The following is a 22,557-nucleotide window of genomic DNA, read 5'->3' on the forward strand; positions in this document are numbered from 1 at the left end:
TGGGCAGGGCCTGGCCTGGCTCTGCTCAGGCGTCGGGGATCCGGCCGTGCCAGGGGCAGCTTTTCGGAAGCTCAGCTCCCGGCTCACGCCCGTCACTGGGGAATCCACCCTCAGGCATGGGGGTCAGGGCCCCCTGAAGAGCCCAGAGCAGTAATGGGGGAAAGCAGCGGAGATTTTGTCTGGGCAGAGCCCTTGCCCCCAGCTCCTGGCACCACCCCTCGAAAGCCATCAGACCTGCCTGCCCAGCACAGGCCCCCACGGAGAGCAGAGTGGCTCCCCCCGCCACGCCGCCCCATCAGACACCTCTGTGCCACGCATTGGGTGGGTCTGGGCCAGGCTTCGGGGCTCCCACTAAGCGCCCGGCTGCGCTGCAGCCCGAGACATTCCCAGTTTCTCTTTCCTGAGCTGGGCAGAGCCAGCCCCTGGATTTACTCCTGTCTCCCGCAGCATCTGCCTGCCCCAGCCTCCAGACCCGCTTGAGAGGGGCATCTCCGCGGCAGCACTGAGCCAAGCACCCAGGGAGAGCGTGCGCCCCGTCTGACCCCAGCCCGAGACAGACCTTGCCCATCCGTCCCCAGCAGAGACCCCCTGCTCCCAGGCCTGCCTGAGAGAGCCCTCTCCTATGTAACCCTATTACAGACCTCGTTACCCCACCCCTCCCCATCGAGCCTCCTCCCTCCCAGCCCCCCGGAGCCCCCTCCCCATCTGACCCCCACACTGACTCTGCCACGCCCCCATTCTTTTCTCTCTCAGGTTCCCCAGCTGTTCATGAACAGAAGAAGGTGCTTTGGGCCAAGGCCTGGGGGTGGGACACTGCAAATCCTCCAGGAATGTGGATAAAACACAGGGGCCAAGGTTCCTCACAGACCCCGGGTCTCAGACATCCCTGCCCCTATCTGTCCTGCAGGGGCATGGGGTGGTGCAGAACGGGTGGGCGGGCAGCAAAGTGCAGCAGGAGCAGCACGACCGAGAGAGGGCGTTTCCTGCTCAGGGCACAGGCTTCCCTCTGCCCCCCAAGGTCAGCGCACCGCCTGATGGGAGGTGGGGCCTGGGCCTGGCAGACCATGGGCAGCGTCCCTGGACACCCGTTCCTCCCCATCAGCCTGCAGGGCACGGAGCCCCCAGTGGCTCAGCCGGTCAGCCTGGGGGTGCCATTCCTGTGCCCCCGTAGAGCATCTCCAGGCCCTTGCAGTGCCCTGCACACCTGTCTCACGGGCTGCCCTCCCCTGGGCCCTGGCAGCAGCTGCAGGCCACACCTGTGCCCCGGGGCAGGTGCCGTGAGTGGGTCCAGCCCCCTCTCTCCCCATCATGTAGAGGCCACGGGAGCTGCTTCCCAGTCGGTCAAACACACACACACACACACACACACACACACTCTGGTGCCAGACAATTCCATAGCAATTAGGGAGCCTGGCGCTGCGGCTAAGCCCAGCTCTCTCAGTGGGGCTGCCTTCATGCCGTTGTTGTTCCCCCTCCTTTGATCTTGGGGAGGTCAACACCTCGGCCATGCCCAGGGGCCAGTGCTAATGTCAGGCCTGAGCGGGCAGGGCCGCGCGGAGGGGCGCCTGCTCCGGGGACTCAGCCGAAGCCCGCTCAGGTCAGCCGGAGTCGTTCCCGCAGGCTTTGGCTCAAGCCCCGTGGAGGCTCCGCGTGGGAGCTGCGCTGCCCGCAGAACCGGGGAGAACCCGTGGGCAGCAAGTCTCGCCAGCTGCAGACTTCGCTATGAGGCTCCCTGCCCTTTTCCCCTGCAGGCCCCCCGGGAACGTCCCCACTGGTGCCGAAAGGAGCAGGACCGGGCCCCTTTGCCCCATCCCTCTATAAAGCTTGTGGAGTGGCTGGCTCCCCCAGTGGGAGGGGAATAGTGGGGTGAGTGCGGTGCAGCCCCACTGAGGGTGCATGAGAGGGCCCCGTGGTGCCGTCCGTCTGCAAAGGGCGAATCCCCTGGAAAGCCGGCCAGGGTCAGCTCAGAGAGGGGAAGGGACTCACCTAAGGCCACAGAATGAGACACTTGTTCAGGAACAGAACCCAGGAGTCCTGGCTCCCTCCCTCCCTCCTCTAACCATTAGACTCCAATCCAGAGCTGGGAATAGAACCCAGGTGTCCTGGCTCCCAGCCCCCCCGCTCTAACCACTAGCCTCCCCTCCCAGTCCTGGCTCCCAGTCTTCTGTTCAGACCCATAGGCTCTGCTGCCTGTCGAGAGGGCCAGAAGGGTCTGTGTTCACGCAGCGGCTCTCCCTGGGGAGGGGAGCATGAGCCCGCCCGGCACCAAGTACCAATACAGGGAACAGATCAAAGACAACGGGCCCTTCAGTCTAGCTGCCAAAGGTCTGACACAGTCCCAGGGCTGGCAGTTGACCCTGGACACACGAAGGGTGGACCCAATGTCGGACAGCGTCAGCGAAGGGCGTTACCCCCTGGAACAATGTCCCAAGGCCGGGGGGAGACTCTCCATCACGGCCGCGTTTGGACTCCGGATTGGCTGTTTTCTGAAGATTTGCCCTAGGAGTTGGGGGGGGGGCAGGTATCTGGCCTGGGGTAGCCTCTGGCCTTGGGATCTGTGACTCTTGGAAGAGCAGGGGATCTCCCCCCATCACCCCCAGCCCACAGAGCTGCCGGTGCTTTTTATAACCATCTCCCAGCTGTCCCACGGGGGCCCAAATATGGCCCTGCCCATGAAGTCACTGAGCAGGCATCCCCCCACCCCCGCACTCCCCAGGCGGGCGCTGAGACAATGGGGCCCTGTGGACAGACATTTCGGGAGCGAGAGGAGGCGGCTCAGCCCAAGAAAGGCAAAGGCCCCGAGCCAGCTGTCAGGGGCGTATTGATAAAACCCTCGGCCGGGGAGGGGGCCAGGCACTCGGCAGCCCCAGCCCGACTCATCCCCACCTTGCTGCTAGTCCCCGCCAGCCAGAGGCGCCCCAGCCCCGCAGGTGAAGATGGAGGCCATCAAGAAGAAGATGCAGATGCTGAAGTTGGACAAGGAGAACGCCTTGGACCGGGCTGAGCAAGCAGAGGCTGAGCAGAAGCAGGCAGAGGAGAGGAGCAAACAGGTGGGAAAGAGAGGCAGGCGCTGTCCCTAACCCAGCCCTCTCCCTGGGGTTGGGGGCAGGCTCCTGCCCCGGCCAGAGACCTAGTAGCCTCTGGCCCCCCTCATGCCGGAGAGCGGCACTTACCCCAGGGACAGGCAGCTGCCCCCAGGAGCCCAGCGGCTCCCCCTTGGGGAGACTCACTCCAACGCTGGGGAAGCTCCTATTGTTCCCCTGGGATGGGGCTCGTCCCGTATCTCCAGAGCAGGAGGACTGCTGCGTGTCGGCGTCCCTCAGGGGACCTGCCCTCGGCTCCTCCAGCCCTGGGCACAGACACGCAGGAGTCGAGTCTGTGGGTACAAGTGGCACTGCTGCGAGCCCCGGGGGGTGCAGCAGACCTGGGAGGGGACAGGGCCACAAACTGGGAATGCCCATCACCTCCCGGACGCCTGGGCACACGCAGACGCTGGTCCAGACACACTCATCCATACCTACGACACAGCCAGTTGGCCAGGCAAACACCCACATGCCAGCTCGCAGCCAGATGCACTGGGACTCACAGGTACATGCACTGCCACGCACGGAGCTGGAGTCCAGGGGGGCACTCGGAACGTACCTGAGGGAAGAATGTGGTACGTGGTGTGTGTACCACCACCAGCTTCCGTGCCCAATATACAGCATACACACACACAGATTGTGTGTCCTGAACACACCCACTCCCCCCGTAAATACCACACTCACAAACCCACCCCCAGAGAGTGTGGGTCACACGAACACCAGTCGTGTGCCCAGTGCTGAAGCCTGCTCCAGGCCTCTAGGCCTTTCACACACCGCCCAGCTGAGCCTGGCCTTGCCCCGGGAAGCGATGCCGCACCAGCTCAGCTGTGGCGTCCAGAGTCGCAGCGGGAGGGATGGGAGGTGGGTTTGGGATTTAGCAGAACCTGGGCCCTGACATCCTGCCGCAGCGCACCAGGGAGACGACTCCGGAGAACAGCTCTACAGGAGCCATTAAACCGGGGCCACCAGCAGCACAGGTCGGCCCTGTGCAGCTCCCCACTCACCGGGCAGAAGAAACTTTCCACTTGGGGCCCGATTCTCCCCTCACTTGCCCGCTACAAACCAGGAGCGACGGCACCCGGGTCAATGGAGCCCCACTGGCCTCACTGAGCTGAGAGTCAGGCCCTTCGTGCCCGTGTGCAACCGACCCCCACCCCCACTGGCCCCACTGCCCCGAACTGCAGATCTGGATCACCGGGGAGGAGATGGGGGGCAGTGTCTGCTTGTGCCTAAGGCCAGCGCTGGGCATAAACTGGGCAAGCCAGGGGTATCCCAGCAAACCAGAGGGCTTGGCCTCCTTTAGGGATCCCTGCTGGGGTGCTCAGCGTCCCAGAGGGCACGGGTGGGGTTGCTGGGTGGGCAGCAGCTCCCAGGTGCCAGCTGTAACCTGACGCCTCTTGTGGTTGGTAGCTGGAGGATGAACTGGCGGCCATGCAGAAGAAGCTGAAGGGGACGGAGGACGAGCTGGACAAATACTCCGAGGCCCTGAAAGATGCCCAGGAGAAGCTGGAGCTGGCTGAGAAGAAGGCAGCAGACGTACGTATGGCAGCGCCAGGCCCCACCACCTGCCTGGGGGCACACGCACAATGATGCACACACGCACAGTGACACCGCCGTGCATGGTGACACACGGAACACATACACAGTCACACCAGGAACAGGTCACACACACACACACACACTCCCTCTCTGTCCCCCGCAGCCTGTAAACGCAGCTGCTCTAACTTGAACTCCTCAGGCAGTAGAGCTGCTGTCATGAAGAGCAAACCACACCTCCCACAGCCCGGGCTTGGGCTCTGTCCAGCCATCCTGTTTTACCTTCTGTTCCTGTTTCTATAGAGAAGAAACTAACCAGCATCAACCGAAGCGGTGCCTGGAGCCCCTGCCTCAGCAAGCAGCTCTTTGGGGCGAGAGGGAGCCCCAGGGCTGGGCACCGGAGGTCAGATCCGTCTCTCTTACACCACTGGGGTCACCTCCCAGCTGGCTGAGTTGTGCTCATCACAGGGCTGACGTGAAGGGGGCAAAGGTGGCATTACTCCAGCTGTATGCTCCCCCAGTCCTGGGGCTGCCTGGGACCACCTTGGTCCCTAGCATAACTTAGAGCAGCCTCAGGGCTTCTCTATCTAACACCCAGCTGCCGAGGGGCAGTTCTGGTAGGCACAGGGGCACGCTGGCTGCGTCTCCCTTCCCCATAACATGCTGAAGGCTGGGGGGGGTTGGGGGGGGGGCACATCAGAACTGCTACAGTAGCTTGATGCCATCCAAGGATTTCCTCAGGCAGGAGCCAGGTGCTGCCCCCACAATGGGCCTGACAGAAACCTGTCACTGGGTCAGTGCGTCAGCGGCATGCGAGCGCCGGGCTTACGCAGGCGGTATTAATAGGCTGCCCACATACCTGTCTATTCAAGCAGCGCTTGGGTTTCAGGCTGACACATGAGACGAGCTAGCCCAGCGCTGCCCCTCCAGGGCCTGGCATGCCCCTGGGGGGCAGGGTGCTGCTTTGGGCTGCTTTGTTCATGCAGATGGGATTTTACCCATGGCCACCCCGGGGGGAGTGAGAGGAATTAGTCACCCTCCCCCATGACAGGCCTTGCCGGCACTGGGAGCTTCGGCCATGGGGCTGGGGCCAGGGCCGGGGCCGACAAGCACAGCTGCTGTTTCCACCTCCGGGAAACCGGCCTACCCTGCCCCGGTGCAGATCTTGCTCTAAAGGGGTTTCATCCTGTCTACACCAGGGATCTGTGCCCACGCAGCCGTACCAGGGCTGGAACAGGAGCAAACCCCAGGGCAGGCCAGGCCTCAGCCACCCGAGACAGACCCCATGCAGCTGCCCGAGGGCTCGCGCCCGGGGACCTGGGCTTGGGTTCATTCCCAGCTGGAGCGCGAGGAAGGCTCTAGAGGGGAGCGTGAGCCAGACAAAGGACTGGAGGCAGCACCACCCTGGGGAGAGGGAGAGCGAAGAGAAGGGGCAGGAGCAGCAGTGAATGGTGCTGTGTGTGTGCGCGCGTCTTTCTCCGCTGGTCTCTCCTCAATTAAAGCACTTGACGGTGCTAATCAGAGAGGCGACAGATGGCAGGGAAGGCTGACGGCACAGAGATGACACCCTGCCCGGGATTTGCTCCTGCCCGGAGGCTGGGCTGTCTGGCTCTAGGAATAAGGGTGCTTATCCCCAGCCCTCGAGCACAAATCATCACCGGAGAACGGAGAAAGCGTGGCCAGGGCTGATCAACACCCCTGTGCGCGCGAGAGAAAGCGGACTCTGGTCTGAGATCGGATTAGGGTTAGCGTCACCTCCAGGTCACCAGTCCGGATCCAGCCCAGTATGCCGGGGGCTGCGGGTCATTCAGGGGCCCCTAGTCTCAGTCCAGGTCCTAGCAGACAGGGGTGCACCCTGCAGTTGACTGCCCCCCTTCTTGTAGGTCTCAGCAGAGGCCAAGGATTGGATGGGGCTCGGAGCCTGAACTCCCCTCTCACTGCTAGAGGTGGCAGGGCTGAGACGTGCAGATGGGAGCCCGGGTGTGGGGAAGCTCGCCCTGTGCCCGGGGTGCCCTTCTCCTCCTCCTCTGCCAGGGCACCTCTCACCAGCAGGAAAATCCCCTTTGAAGAGACTCTGCCGTGCCAACGTGACGGTGGGTGTGCGGTGCACATGGTGTGCACACGGAGTGAGTGGGTGTGCACAGGGTGTGAGAGGGTGCGCAGCATGCAAGGTGTGCACAGGGCTGTGCAGTGGGTGTGCAGTGTGCATTGATGTGAGAGGCTGTGCAGCGTGCAAGGTGTGCACAGGGCTGTGCAGTGGGTGTGCAGTGTGCACAGGTGTGAGAGGGTGTGCACAGGGCTGTGCAGTGAGTGTGCAGTGGGCACAGGTGTGAGAGGGTGTGCAGCGTGCAAGGTGTGCACAGGGCTGTGCAGTGTGCACAGGTGTGCGAGGGTGTGCAGTGTGCACACAGAGTCAGTGGGTGTACCTGTGTGTGTGAGTGCGTGGTGGTGCAGTGCACAGTCAAACTCAGCCGCAGGAAGGGATGTCCCCGGCTCCCAGTGCTGGTCAGTGGCTCCCAGGGCAGCCCTGCGGCATGGCAGGGAAAGCAGTTGCAGAGCTGTGACAATGTGGAGTCACAGACCGCACAGCCTGACCACAATGAGCAATGGGAGAGATAAGGATATTTTCAGCTGCTGGGTTCTTCCGGCCCCTGCTGCTACACAGCCTCTTAGCCAGGATCAGAGCTGTGCAGCCGGCCATGGTGTGTGCACATCTCGCCGCTTTCACAGAGCAGCCAGGAAAGCAGGGCGGAAACCTGGTGTTGTGCTCCACGCCCTGGGCATGGATGCAAAGGGGCAGAAAGACCCTCCCAGGAAACAGTGCAGGATGCACTGCCCAGTCTGCATCCCCTGGGCAGGAGGCCCAGGTGCAAGGGATTCTGGGGCAGGCCCGGGGAAGATGGAGGGCCTGTCCGGGGCGGGAAAGGCCGTGGTTTGGATGCTCCTGTGCCCCAGCGAGACTCTGCCTCTGCAATGGTCCATAGGGGCTGTTGGAACCCGGCTCCAGCAGCCCCTGAACAGAGAAGGTGCAACCGCCTCCCCTGAACTCCTGCTCCGAGCGCTGGCTCAGGAGTGAACCTGGGCCTACCGTCACGGCAACATCCGGTGCAGGGATCCAGATCATCATCAGGGGCTGGAGTCCCTCCCTCCTGCTCCCGTGCGAGCTCCCTGTGGGGGAGCAGCTTCCCCGCAACCCAGGCTGGGGAGTTCTGCGCAGGCAGAGTTAGAGAGGAAGCAGTGAGAGGCCGGGGGCCGGCAGGCTGGGGAGCGGCGTATTCCAGGGGGAGAGTTGATGGGCCGGGGGGATGCAGGGAGGTAGCTCTCAGGCGGCTCTCAGGTGAGCTGAGCTGCAGAGGAGAAGACTCCTGCACAGCCGTGGTGCGAGGAAGTGGCACTGAGGATCTGTTGCCGTTGATGGGGGTAGAGAGAGAACCTATAGTTTGAAAGCCAAGACAGCGGGGGACAGATGTGGGCTGTACGGCTCCGAGACCTGTGCCCAGGATTCAGGCCAGCTGTAACCTGCCCGTGACCTTAGGAATCCTTGTGTCCCCTGTGCTGTGGAAACAGAAATGGCATCGTCGGCCTGGGCTAGGGCAGGGTGGAAGCACTGCTATTGTTGGCCGCGGTCTCCAGGAAAACAATGGCATGAGTGGCATAGGGTTTCGCTCAGCGCCGTCGTCCTCCCATCAATCATGGGGCTAAGGGCCGTCAGAGTCCCGCGCAGCTGCTGCATGGAATTAGAAGGGGATAAGCTGTTCAGATTCATCATCCACAGGGATTTGAGGGATGAAGGAGCTATCACCACCTTTCACTCGCCCGCTGCCCGTGGTGGGAACGTGATGACCCATGGGAGAATGCCTGAATTGAAACCAGGAGGAGAAAGTGTCCCCTGCCGATGGGAACCAGAAACGAGTCCCCTGATGGTTACTCAGCCGTGGGTGCAGCCCGGAGGTGCAGCTGGGTTCCCCAGGACAGTGCGAGTTAGGAATATGCACCTTTCAGTGCAAAGCCCTGCTGGTCAATCAGGCGCTGCCGGGAGATACAGGACAAAGAGGGCAGGGTGATCTCAGAGCCCCCGTCTCTAAAGGCCAGTCTGGAGAGCCAGTTATTAAAGTGCAGCCTAGACGGTTGGTAAAGCCCTTGAGGAAGGACACGCTGCAGAGCCATAGTGCTGGTGCAATGGGCGTGCAAACAGGAACACTTTGGCTCCACACCAGCCGCAGCCTGGCCGGAGATGTTTCTTCAACCCCTGTGGCTTTGCTCAGGGCTTCCTCCTTTCAGCCCCGGGTCAGCAAGGTACTTAGGGATGTGAGTAATCCCAGCGTACTACGTCTGTGCTTAAAGTTTGGCTCATGCTTAAGGACCTTTCTGAATTGGGGCCTTAAGCAATAAAGACGAGGCCTCTCTGGCCAGTGGGTTCTGGGGTTTTCTTTCCTCTCCATCTCGCCTTCTTTCTTTCCACTTTCCCCCAGCTCCTCTTTCCAGTCCCTCTTGCTATAGTTTTCTGGGCTCTCCAGGTTCTCAGGGGCTTGGTCTCACCACACACAGTAAGTTCAAATCTGGGCGTCCTTACGCAGGCAAATCTCTCCATTGAGTCAGTGGGGATTTTCTCTGAGTATGGATGGAGGAAAGAGCTCAGGACTTGGACCATGCAAAGTACAGCTAAGGACAAAACTGCCTGTTAGTTTTACTCATCAGAAAAAAGGGCACTTTCCCTCGAGTCCATCTACACACTGAGGTTGCACCGGATTAATTTAAATCAGATTGAAAACCAGTATAGTTAAACCTCTGTGTAGACACACTCTTATCGGTTTAAAGCTGGTTGCAGTGGCTTTGCTTGCACCTGTACATTTCCCAGTGTGAGCTGAACCAGTATCAGCTGGGTTGTAATCGATTGAAGACAGTCCACGCACAGATACCTAAATCGTTGTGAAATCACACCAGTGCAGCTTTGTGTGGCGAGCGGGCCTTGGCTGGGGAGTCAGGTGTATTTCACACTTCCCAGCCTGCAGGGCCGGTGCTTCCACTAGGCGACCCTAGGTGGTCGCCTAGGGCGGCAGGATTTGGGGGGGTGGCAATTCGGTGGCGGGGGGTCCTTCCGCTCTGCATCTTCGGGGTGTTTCGGCGGCGGGTCCTTCACTCGCTGCAGGACCCACCACCGAAGTGCCCCGAAGATGCGGAGCGGAAGGACCCCTGCCGCCGAATGCTCTGAGGAGGAGCGCTGCTGCCTAGGGCGGCAAAAACCCTGGCACCGCTCCTGCCAGCCTGACACTGTGTGTGGCAGGCATGTCTGAACCGTGGCTGCTCTGGCCGCAGCAGGGGCGGAGCATGGCTTCTTGAACCCGTGCCAAAGCTTCCACACACATGAGGGAAGGCTACAACGTGTGACTTCATGAGACGGTCATAGCACACTGTCAGGGGAACAGAAATAGTGCCATGGAAAAGATGTGCGGCCCTTGGCTAGCGGCAATCATGCAGCACTTGCCGTGGCAGACTGGATGGAGCTGAAGTGCAAATTGTGTTTCTGTTGTGAAGCTCTACAGGACCAGTGCAATCGTGCAAATTGTGCGTAACAGGAGTTATCATCATGAGTAAAAACAAAAGTGAACTTCAGTTAGGCTGCAAATAAGCAGCAACTCAGCAAGCTCTCCTGGGACCCTGCCAAATTCACAGCACAGGAAAGCTGTTGAAACCGTTCTGCATCGCCTAGCACACAGAGCTAGAGGTGTGGGGGGAGTATTCAGAGCTAGCTACAACTAGTGGGCTTCCAGGTATGTCTATGGGGAAAACCCTGCAGCACTTTAAAGCACAGGACCCACTGGTACCAGTGAGTTACTGTGAAAAAATGGAACCCTGGAAGGGGAAGAAGCCGTCTCAAGGGAGTGGTTATGTGCTATGGAGCCTTCCGTGCAGCCCAGGTCCTAAGTGACCAGGGTCAGATTCTCACCTACTGTAAGTTGTCATAGCTTCACTGGGCTGCTGAGAATCTTGCCAACACCAAGTATTCAAAAAGAATGAATCAAGCCTCAAAAATCAGAAGGTTGGCGTAAAAGCCATGGGATAGTGAAAGTGATCTATTCCGAGCTCTTTTTATTTGCCTTCAGATTAGAGTCTGGCTAGGGGATTCACATTGGCAAACGTTTCTCCAAATCCAAGGGCTAGAAACAATGAAAGCTGAGAGTCCCATCTAATCACATGACACTGGGAGTCGGGGCTTTATGGAAAACACCAAACGGCATGAGACTTGCACTGCAATTGTGGGAGCTGGCCTATAACTCAGACCCAATGTAATGGCTGCTCGGGAGCCTGGGTGAAATGGGGTGGGCACCTCAGCCCATTTCATAGTGGACATGTTTCCCTTGTTGTCACAGACAGCGCTAACTGCCACACAGGTTGGCAGCCTCCAAAAGAGGCCAAGGACTGAATGGGTCACGGAGTCTGAACTCTCTTCGCACTCTGTGAAGAAGGGGGACAGATTCTTGACCTTGCTAAGCACCTATTTTGCTTCCTGCCTGCTTGTAATCTCCGATTCTTCCTTCCCCGCTGCACCTAGCATAGGGGGCGCACTGGGGACAGAGAAGGGCAGATGGGGGAGTGGACAATGCACTTCAGTAATCCCCAGCTGGCATATGGTCCTTTGGGGTCCACTGTCATCTGGCACAGTTTAGTGCAACCCCAAGGGTGCTGTAACCTACATCTAGTGGTGGGGATGGGCAGTGTCAGGGAGCTGTAACTCATTCCCTGATAGCTTCGCTCTCTATTGTGCCCAGCAGAAAATCTGGGCTGGGGCAGGGAGTCCTTTTGGTCAGGGGCAGAGGCCCAGAATAAAGGCAGTAGATTTCCAGGCAGCTGATCAGGCACCTCTCCCTAAAGCTAAAGATATTTCAAAATGAAAAATGTGCTACTGAGTATTAACCCAGTTACTTTTAAAGAACCTGGACAAAATGCTGCCCAGAGCCTGAGCAATGCTGTCATGCTGGGGGGGAAACGGGAGAGGAGGGAGCCATGTGTGGGGTGATCTCAGCTGAGTGGAATGTCTAGCTGCACCCGCGAAGGCTTGTGCTGTTGTTCTGGGAGGTGAAGATCATGAATTATAGTCTTCATGGCCATATATGTCCATGGTCTCCTGGGCTCGGGGTCTGTGGGGATGGACCGGTGACTCCTGGGCATAGGGCTGCCACCTTTGAGGTACAAAGAACTGGGATGTACAGGGTGCTGCGAAGCCCGTGACATTGGCCAGCTGGCAGCCAGGGCTGAGCACCCTGACAGATTTCTCAGGACAGCTCCCCACGAAAGGGGAGGATACTGGGAAAGCCTGGGCAGGTGGCAGCCCGACAGGCGTGCAGGGGCGACGGTTGTTTGCCGCTTGTCAGTGTGCAGAGTGTGCGGGTCCTAGTTCTATTATCAGCAGATTGTTGTGACCTACACGGGGTGGCTGGGATTTGGGGGGTCGCGGGAAGGTTGTAAGACTGGGACTTTGGGGAGGGTTCATCGGGGTGTTTGTGGCCTTCGCAGGGGTCCTGACCTTGCCGCTCGTAAGCGTTTGTACCTTGCGGGGTGTTGTGGGGCTCGGGGAGTGAACCGCAGACTTTGGGGTCCATGGGGTTTTTTGGGGGGGGCTTTGAGGTGCAGGGGTGTAACAGACGGGGGGGGGGGTGTGACGTTGGGGTGTAACTCAGACTGGGCGGGTCGGAGGTCGCTGGGGCTTTGGGGGTATAACTTTGGGGTGTAACTCAGACTGGGGGGTCGCTGGGGATTTGGGGTGTAACTTTGGGGTGTAACTCAGACTGGGGGGGTCGCTGGGGCTTTGGGGGTGTAACTTTGGGGTGTAACTCAGACTGGGGGGGTCGCTGGGGCTTTGGGGGTGTAACTTTGGGGTGTAACTCAGACTGGGGGGGTCGCTGGGGCTTTGGGGGTGTAACTTTGGGGTGTAACTCAGACTGGGGGGGTCGCTGGGGCTTTGGGGGTGTAACTTTGGGGTGTAACTCAGACTGGGGGGGTCGCTGGGGCTTTGGGGGTGTAACTTTGGGGTGTAACTCAGACTGGGGGGGTCGCTGGGGCTTTGGGGGTGTAACTTTGGGGTGTAACTCAGACTGGGGGGGTCGCTGGGGCTTTGGGGGTGTAACTTTGGGGTGTAACTCAGACTGGGGGGGTCGCTGGGGCTTTGGGGGTGTAACTTTGGGGTGTAACTCAGACTGGGGGGGTCGCTGGGGCTTTGGGGGTGTAACTTTGGGGTGTAACTCAGACTGGGGGGGTCGCTGGGGCTTTGGGGGTGTAACTTTGGGGTGTAACTCAGACTGGGGAGGTCGCTGGGGCTTTGGGGGTGTAACTTTGGGGTGTAACTCAGACTGGGGGGGTCGCTGGGGCTTTGGGGGTGTAACTTTGGGGTGTAACTCAGACTGGGGGGGTCGCTGGGGCTTTGGGGGTGTAACTTTGGGGTGTAACTCAGACTGGGGGGGTCGCTGGGGCTTTGGGGGTGTAACTTTGGGGTGTAACTCAGACTGGGGGGGTCGCTGGGGCTTTGGGGGTGTAACTTTGGGGTGTAACTCAGACTGGGGGGGTCGCTGGGGCTTTGGGGGTGTAACTTTGGGGTGTAACTCAGACTGGGGGGGTCGCTGGGGCTTTGGGGGTGTAACTTTGGGGTGTAACTCAGACTGGGGGGGTCGCTGGGGCTTTGGGGGTGTAACTTTGGGGTGTAACTCAGACTGGGGGGGTCGCTGGGGCTTTGGGGGTGTAACTTTGGGGTGTAACTCAGACTGGGGGGGTCGCTGGGGCTTTGGGGGTGTAACTTTGGGGTGTAACTCAGACTGGGGGGGTCGCTGGGGCTTTGGGGGTGTAACTTTGGGGTGTAACTCAGACTGGGGGGGTCGCTGGGGCTTTGGGGGTGTAACTTTGGGGTGTAACTCAGACTGGGGAGGTCGCTGGGGCTTTGGGGGTGTAACTTTGGGGTGTAACTCAGACTGGGGGGGTCGCTGGGGCTTTGGGGGTGTAACTTTGGGGTGTAACTCAGACTGGGGGGGTCGCTGGGGCTTTGGGGGTGTAACTTTGGGGTGTAACTCAGACTGGGGGGGTCGCTGGGGCTTTGGGGGTGTAACTTTGGGGTGTAACTCAGACTGGGGGGGTCGCTGGGGCTTTGGGGGTGTAACTTTGGGGTGTAACTCAGACTGGGGGGGTCGCTGGGGCTTTGGGGGTGTAACTTTGGGGTGTAACTCAGACTGGGGGGGTCGCTGGGGCTTTGGGGGTGTAACTTTGGGGTGTAACTCAGACTGGGGGGGTCGCTGGGGCTTTGGGGGTGTAACTTTGGGGTGTAACTCAGACTGGGGGGGTCGCTGGGGCTTTGGGGGTGTAACTTTGGGGTGTAACTCAGACTGGGGGGGTCGCTGGGGCTTTGGGGGTGTAACTTTGGGGTGTAACTCAGACTGGGGGGGTCGCTGGGGCTTTGGGGGTGTAACTTTGGGGTGTAACTCAGACTGGGGGGGTCGCTGGGGCTTTGGGGGTGTAACTTTGGGGTGTAACTCAGACTGGGGAGGTCGCTGGGGCTTTGGGGGTGTAACTTTGGGGTGTAACTCAGACTGGGGGGGTCGCTGGGGCTTTGGGGGTGTAACTTTGGGGTGTAACTCAGACTGGGGGGGTCGCTGGGGCTTTGGGGGTGTAACTTTGGGGTGTAACTCAGACTGGGGGGGTCGCTGGGGCTTTGGGGGTGTAACTTTGGGGTGTAACTCAGACTGGGGGGGTCGCTGGGGCTTTGGGGGTGTAACTTTGGGGTGTAACTCAGACTGGGGGGGTCGCTGGGGCTTTGGGGGTGTAACTTTGGGGTGTAACTCAGACTGGGGGGGTCGCTGGGGCTTTGGGGGTGTAACTTTGGGGTGTAACTCAGACTGGGGGGGTCGCTGGGGCTTTGGGGGTGTAACTTTGGGGTGTAACTCAGACTGGGGGGGTCGCTGGGGCTTTGGGGGTGTAACTTTGGGGTGTAACTCAGACTGGGGGGGTCGCTGGGGCTTTGGGGGTGTAACTTTGGGGTGTAACTCAGACTGGGGGGGTCGCTGGGGCTTTGGGGGTGTAACTTTGGGGTGTAACTCAGACTGGGGGGGTCGCTGGGGCTTTGGGGGTGTAACTTTGGGGTGTAACTCAGACTGGGGAGGTCGCTGGGGCTTTGGGGGTGTAACTTTGGGGTGTAACTCAGACTGGGGGGGTCGCTGGGGCTTTGGGGGTGTAACTTTGGGGTGTAACTCAGACTGGGGAGGTCGCTGGGGCTTTGGGGGTGTAACTTTGGGGTGTAACTCAGACTGGGGGGGTCGCTGGGGCTTTGGGGGTGTAACTTTGGGGTGTAACTCAGACTGGGGGGGTCGCTGGGGCTTTGGGGGTGTAACTTTGGGGTGTAACTCAGACTGGGGGGGTCGCTGGGGCTTTGGGGGTGTAACTTTGGGGTGTAACTCAGACTGGGGGGGTCGCTGGGGTTTTGGGGTGTAACTTTGGGGTGTAACTCAGGCTGGGGGGGTCGGAGGTCGCTGAGGGGGTCACTGGAGCTTTGGGGGTGTAACTTTGGGGTGTAACTCAGACTGGGCGGGTCAGAGGTCGCTGGGGCTTTGGGGGTGGGGCCTGCGCACAGAGTGAAGGAGGGCGGAGCTGCCGGCGCATCCGCTGCCTTGTAACCATGGCAACCCGGGAGCGGGCGGGCCCGGCAGTCTCCATCCGGGTCCCGCGGCGCCCGGCCGGAAGGGACGTCACTTCCCGGGCGGGGGCGGGGCGAGTTCCGGTATTTCAGGGCGGGGCCGGCGGGCGCGCGGCGGCAGTCGGAGCGGCAGCGGCAGCGGACGGGCGCGCGCGCGGCGGAGCCATGGCCGGGGTAACCACCATCGAGGCGGTGAAGCGCAAGATCCAGGTGCTGCAGCAGCAGGCGGACGATGCGGAGGAGCGCGCGGACCGCCTGCAGCGCGAGGTGGAGGCCGAGCGCCGCAACCGCGAGCAGGTAGCGCCGGGGCCCGGGGCGGGACTAGGCCGCAGCTCCCGCGGCCCGGGCCAGGGGCCTTGCCGGGCTGCGCTAGGCGGGCGGGGGCCGGGCCTGGGGGTCACTGGCACGGCCGGCGGGGTGGGGCGGGGGCCGGGCTCGGGGATCGCCGGCCGGCGGGGTGGGGCGGGGGCCTGGCCGGTGACCCCGGGGCGGGGGCGGTCACCTGGCCGGCGGGCTGCACCTGGGCTCGGCAGGGCTGAGCCGGGGGTGGGTCCCCGGCCCGGCCGGCGGGGTGGGGCCGCGTCTCTTCCGCTCCCTGCTCAGGAAATGAGGCAGCAAGTTTGGCTCCGAGGAAGTGCCCCCCCCGGGTGTGCGGGGCGGTGGGGCGGGGGTGTCCCGTGCTCCCGGGTGTGCGGGGCGGTGGGGGTCCGTGGGGGGGTGTCCCGTGCTCCCGGGTGTGCAGCCTGGTTTGGGCCCAGGCTGATGGTGCGCTTGGGAGCCTGGAAAGGGGGGTCCCCATGGGTGAGGCGTGGGGTGACGCTGCGGGGGTTCTCCGGGGCATTGTGCTGGGCGAGCCCCGCAGGGATCCCTTGTAGGGAAGCCGGGGAGGGGAACGGGAACGTCGGTGCGGTGTCCGTGCAGCGTGTAGGGCCGGGCATCGCTCTTCCTCCGTGCGCGTTGGAGTGAGGTGGTTGTGAGCTCTGCTTCCTCTCCTGGGCGTGGTGGCATCTGGTGCTCTCCTTCCTGTCACTGCTGTACATGCTGCTGGAGGATGGAGGTCTGGGAGCCTCCTGGTTAGCCAAGAGGGCCCTCCCTACTAAGTAGTGAGTGATTTGTGTTAAAGCACTTCTAGTGCAACAATGACTGTATTGTGACTGCTGAGCACCTACATGATATGCTGATGGGCGTGTAAAGACCACGCCAAGATTGTGTTAGATGTGGCTGAAGTCTGAAGCTGTTGGGGTGGCCCCATCAGGCTCCTTTGCCAGTTCTGTGACACTAGTGTGAGGCGGCAGACTTGGAATTTCTGGCCCCTTTCTGTAAAGGGTTACAAGCTGTGTGTGCCTGGAGTAGACAGCTGGCTCATGGAGACGTTTTGAGCTTTCAGTCTGAAGCCACCACTCAGCAACTGGAGCTCAAGAAATAACTGCTGCTCAGCCCAGCACTGGGTTTGTGGTCAGAAAAAGATCTGACTTTGGAAAAAGGGGAAACGATTTACTGTGCTGCAGCCAAAGCTCTGTTCCAGGCTTGTTGGAAGCTTGTTCTAGGGCTGAAAGCATCCTGGCTGGATATTTCAAGGATGTGAGTGCATATGAAAGCAGTATCTCCTATGGTGCTCAATCTTCAGATTGGTTTTGTTACTGTGCCCTCTGGCTTTATTGTGAGCATGCCCTGAAAGCCGATGTAGTGGCTAGTCTCTGCTCAAGATGTAATTTACTAGTGGTGCTGCTCCAGTGATCTTTGACAGGCTGAAATTGTGGCTTTGCTAAGGATTGGTTTGTCACTGGTAAAACCAGTTCAGCCTCCCTCGAACTGGTTCTGTAGATGACTGGTTCTAACAGATCAGAACAGTGCCTTGAATACTAGTTGTGCCAACTTCCGGGGCTTAATACCCTGGCTCCTGCAGGCTTTTAACTTAGTAAGCTTTGCATAGAGCTAAAATAAAAGCCTTACTGTTTTTAGTAACTTTCTTGCCTTGGTAATAACAAGGGGATAAATTAGATCCAGAAGTAGCCTTTATAAGCCAGCTCATCTTGTGGTAAGCTCTCTGACCATTGGCATGTATGCTAAACATGGCAGAAGCTAATACTAATTTAGCAAATCTGATCACTGCCTAAATCCTAGGATGGTGTGCGGGGAGGGATCCTGAACCACCAAAGAAAATCTAGCTTACTGGTGGGATTCTAGCCAAGTAGGCTAAGAGCTATGCTAACCCAGCCTCAGACCTACATGGGGAAACCTTCAGTACATGCAGAAAGATAGAATCTGTTCAGCTCCACTGAAGCACTAGTTTGACACCAGCTTGGAGGAAGGGCTCTGGCAGTTTGAACAATGCCATATCCTGAATGCTTTCATCCTGCTGGGCATCTGCATGCTGGTAAGTGGCGTTAAACAGTAGTGTTGGCTGCTAAAACTTTCTGGAGGACACTCCAGCTAGAGTAAAGATGCCAAGGAACACCCCAATCCTCCTCTAGTAGAAAAAGCAACTGTAAATATCCGTGCCTGGCTAGTAGGGCTAGGCAAAATTTCTTACAAAATCTCAACAGTTATTGGAACACTCCTGGCTCACTAACTAGTATGAGAGGGGCAGAGGTCTTCAAACCTAAGCAGAGGAAGTGGGTGTGCCAGCCACTGAATCTGTATCACTTAAATCACTTCTGTGTTCAACTTCTCCAGCTGCGCTGCAGGACCACACCCCTCCAGTAGCTAAACTCTCCTCTGCTGGGTATCAGATTATCTTGCTTCTGGTCAGACATGTAGTGTCAGGTCTACACAAACTCCTATGGCCCCTGGCTGACCTACAGGTGCAACTTGCATGTTGCAATAGTGTAACAAGCAGCAGTTGTATTCCCTCCAGTACGGTATGCTGTAGACTTCCCCCATCCAAAGATAGCAATAGGAATGTGTAGATTGTAGGTCAATTTTTTTTGCTCAATTACTAGGTCTTTAGAAAGACAGGCTTGACAGATTCCTGTGGGGGAGGTAAAGATTTTTACAGAGCAGCATTTGAAGATCTCCTTTAGATTTTGAGCCTTAGTCCCAAAGATCTGGTCCCACTTTTCTTTTACAATCTTCGCTTGCTGAGACTGCCTCTTTTGCCTTCCTCCTTTGTCTCCCAGGCTCTGTTTGAAGAGGCGTGTAGTTATTTGAAGAGGTGTGTAGTTAGCACTGCCTGTTCACATTCCAGGCTGTTCCTTGCTGAAAGGCTGCCCATGTCTACAGCAGTGCTGCACTGGACACTCCCACTAATCGGAGGTGATACTGAGAATACGGATTATTTTTGTTGCTCACTGTACAGTTGACTCTTATCATGAGGCATTAGTGACTCAGGTTGGGTATTGTGGCAACTTAGGGTAGGTTACTTTCTCTCAGGAAGCTGTAGTGATTGGCTAAGAAATCCACCAGTTTATCTGGCATGACTCAATCTATACAGCAACACTCAAATGAAGTCTGGGCCTGTTTGAACATCTGTGTAAACTTAGTCTGGGTTTTTTATAAATTCCAGCATTACCTCAGCACACAACTATTTGGAAACTGCTACTCCAAAATGGTGTCAGTCAACTCCTTGCCTTAGCTTTCTTCTCTCTGAACTGGAGCTGGCATGGATCACTCAGCCAGGTGGCTTTTTGGACACAGCTTACCTGGCCAGGGAAACTCTTCTGGCTCCATCTAAGGAGATTCAACTCTGGGATATCCTGAATCATAGCAGCGGTATCTATGACAGAAGGGATAGCTTCTGAGGAAGGAAGGGTGGGTTCTAATCCAATGTTGTCATACTGCAGTTTTATTTGTGCTCCTTGCGTTTCAGTCACTGCTCCACTGATTCCTTGGTGTGCAGTGATGAATAGGCTTCTCTGGGTTACCTCTGTTGCCCTTTCACTGAAACTTCCTTTGAACAGGGTCCTGAGACTCTACACTGAGGAACAAAGTAATGCCTCATGCTTGCCCCAAGGTAAACACAGCCTTCTCCCACCTCCTCAAATACACACTTCCCTTGGAAGTCTAAACATGCTGACAGTGTAAATAACTGGAGCTGTGGAAAGGATTCGCCAGCAGACAGTTGGTAGATTTTTCCTTTACTCATCTCCTGAGAGTCTGGCGGCACTAGCTTGTCATTCAGAAACAGCGTTGACTTGAAATGGTTTGGGGCTTGAGCTGTGATAGGTTGTCTTATCAGTCTTGCATCTCTCATGTCTCTGGTCTCTGACTCCATCCTGAACCATAAAAGGGAAGTGGGGGAAGAGCGCCTTCATGTTGGCTTGCTCAGTGCTCTAAGCACAAAAGGTGTAAAAGTGATTCTTGGCATGAACTGACTGAAGTGTTCTGAGAAAATGGAAGTGATATCACATGTGACACTGCCAGTCCGGGAACTCGGTGGAAAGCTCCCAGACTTTCCATCCTGCTCAAATACTGGCTTAGTCAGAAAAACTGAATTGTTCAGTACATGGTGCTCTCGAATACTGGAGTCCTTGTTATGAACGTACTCAAGGCAGGGTTGGGTATGGACACTGCTCTGGAATTGCTAGAACAGGGGCAGGAAGAAGCAACCACATCATGGTCTTAGGGCAAGTTTACATTACAAAATGAAGCTGATGTAACTTAGGTTGACATACAGCCACCACAATAATTACATCACTTTTCCATGTCCACACGGCACTCCTTGTGTCAGCGGTGCATGTCCTCAACAGGAGCGCTTGCACCAATTTCACTGTTAATATAAAAAGCAATAGAGGGTCCCGTGGCACCTTTAAGACTAACAGAAGTATTGGGAGCATAAGCTTTTGTGGGTAAGAACCTCACTTCTTCAGATGCAAGTAATGGAAATCTCCAGAAGCAGGTATAAATCAGTCTGGCGATAACGAGGTTAGTTCAATCAGGGAGGGTGAGGTGCTCTGCTAGCAGTTGAGGTGTGAACACCAAGGGAGGAAAAACTGCTTCTGTAGTTGGATAGCCATTCACAGTCTTTGTTTAATCCTGATCTGATGGTGTCAAATTTGCAAATGAACTGGAGCTCAGCAGTTTCTCTTTGGAGTCTGGTCCTGAATTTTTTTTGCTGTAAGATGGCTACCTTTACATCTGCTATTGTGTGGCCAGGGAGGTTGAAGTGTTCTCCTACAGGTTTTTGTATATTGCCATTCCTGATATCTGACTTGTGTCCATTTATCCTCTTGCGTAGTGACTGTCCAGACTGTCACCTAAGCGATGTTTGCAGTGGACTGAAGTACAAACTGAGTAAACAGTCTTCAGCTTGTAGAGGGGCTGCTTTCTTTGAACTACCAGACTCTGGAACGGCATCCCCAAATAAGCTGAAATCACTGGGAGTTGGAAGGTCCCAGCACTCCTCAGAATTGGGCTCCAAGTTCTTTATGCCTTATCCTGCACAGCCGTGGCTCTGAGCAGGTCAGACAGTCCTGACACTTGAGCTGGTCTGAAAACAGGCAGCTTGCTTGATGACTTTCCTGGGAGCGTAGGGATAGAGTCTGATCCATATAGCGTGGCCTGCCCATGAATGGGTGGGGGAGATGAGGGGCTTGGTTCTGATGCTCTGATTGTCTTGCTGGCTGTCACTGTGGCCTGCTCCAGCAGGATCAATGCAGTGGCTTTGCTAGGGCTAAACTGAACAGCAGGATGACTAAAACGAGGAAGTTGGCCTTCAGGCCCAGAAGACGAACACCTAGCTTGTGTGTGAATTTAAGGAGGTGCCCGCTGGCTGCAGTGCTGACTGCTTACCTGGGCGTCCAGGGGCTCCAGTTTACATCGAGCAGTGGAAAGACACTGCAGCGCAATAAAATGAGGCCACGCCCAGGTCTTGGTTCTGCTCTTTTTGCAGCCTCATAAGGAATTCTTTTGTAATTGCAGTATGGTCATATTCTAGCTAAGCCAGCAGTTGTCATGGAAACATGTATACTGTCATCCTGGCTTGTTGCAGCCCTGTGATAATGTTCATTCACATCTCTGGGTAGAGTCATAGATCTCTAGAGCTGGGGGTTGGGCACAGGTGGTGTCTTCTGGTCTTAGGCTACCACGAACAGGGCTAAAGAATTCCCTTACTAGTGTGAGGAGCCCTCTTGCTGCTGGCAGGAAGTCCTACGGCGATTGGTGGCTTAGTACAAGGTTCTAAATGCAAGTTCCTATACCCTGAGGATGGCAAAGTGCTCCGTGTTCCGAGCTGGCTTGGGGTTGCCTTCCTCAGACTAGCTGTCTGCCTGAGCTACGGCTCATTGTGCAGGTGCAGGGTGACCTTGGGTGTGCCCTTCTGCACAAGGTAACAAAACCGAGCAGGGTTTTGCATTTGCAAAGCTGCCAGGAATTTCACTCCCCTATTGCTTGGGGGAAGCTGCAGTGAAGTGAGTGGTGGCAGGGTAGAAGGTGGAGCCCCTTGCAGCAGCTGGGTGGCTGAGGGAGAGGGTAGAGAAGCAGTTCCACAGCAGTGAAGGAGCCTTCTTCATACCACAGCGGGGCTGAGTCAAGTTTAAAACCCCACGTAGCCAGAAACTGACAGCTAGGTTCTCTCCTCGTCCCCCCCGCAATGGTGTGGGGACCGCATCCTACCCATTCTGGGGTTTCTCCGGCCTTGCTGGGGAGGAGCGTGCTCTCCTGTTGGTCTGTCTCACTTTCCTTAGGCTGTGCACTGATGACAACTAGACCACTTCTTGGCCAGCGCCTTGGGTTGAACTTTCCAGTTTGAATCCCCTTCCTCTCCTGAGCCATAGGTGCTCGCTGGCTCCTCCAGCAGGCTTGGTCCAGGGCAGCACTCTTCAGGCATCAGCTGTGCAGGTTTCCACAGAAGAGGCTTGGGGCTGCACTTGCATGGAAGCGCTCACCTAGGGAGGTCCCTTTCCTATGATGCACTCTGCCGCTGGATGGTACTGGCCTCTCCCCTGCTCATCAGGGCACTCTGCATCTCTGTAATGGTCCAGCCAAGGAGAAGAGCTGCATGGCTTGTCTTGAGCTTTAACTCCAAATAGATGGAGCCCTATTCTAACCCTAGCTTTTTTCCATTGCTCAGCCAGTACAGCACTGCTCCTCCCCCAGGCTCAAGTCGGCTTTGTTACATGTGGTGGTTAGGTCTTGCCAGACTCCTCCATGCTGCCCTGAAGTGAGCTGCAGCTCCTTGGTGGCTCTTCCTCTCAGCATGACTTCTATGCTACTAGGAAGAAATCCGATTGCCCAAGGCGGATGGGGAGGCTTCTTATTACTGCCTTAAGTGGCAAGCAGACATCCATAAGCTGTAGAGATCTGCCATGATTGGGGAGGGGAGCAATG

The 22,557-nt window shown here is 57.6% G+C and overlaps 1 protein-coding gene across 15 annotated transcripts in view; it reads left to right on the top strand.

The window, feature by feature from the left end:
• Positions 1-2,875: 2,875 nt before the first annotated feature.
• Positions 2,876-22,557, top strand: part of TPM3 (tropomyosin 3) — a 34,880-nt gene continuing 15,198 nt past the window's right edge. For 4 of the 15 annotated variants that reach the window (XM_034791851.1, XM_034791856.1, XM_034791852.1 and 1 more), the window contains exons 1-2: positions 2,879-3,050; positions 4,494-4,619. In XM_034791851.1, the coding sequence (XP_034647742.1) occupies positions 2,937-3,050; positions 4,494-4,619 (240 nt within the window). In that variant the 5' untranslated portion in view covers positions 2,879-2,936. Of the gene's footprint in view, positions 3,051-4,493; positions 4,620-15,395; positions 15,589-22,557 lie in introns of those variants that run through there. The other 11 variants (XM_034791860.1, XM_034791863.1, XM_034791859.1 and 8 more) reach the window with 6 other exon arrangements.

The sequence above is a fragment of the Trachemys scripta genome, chromosome 16 (assembly GCF_013100865.1).
Source record: "Trachemys scripta elegans isolate TJP31775 chromosome 16, CAS_Tse_1.0, whole genome shotgun sequence".
NCBI classification, from domain to species: Eukaryota; Metazoa; Chordata; order Testudines; family Emydidae; genus Trachemys; species Trachemys scripta.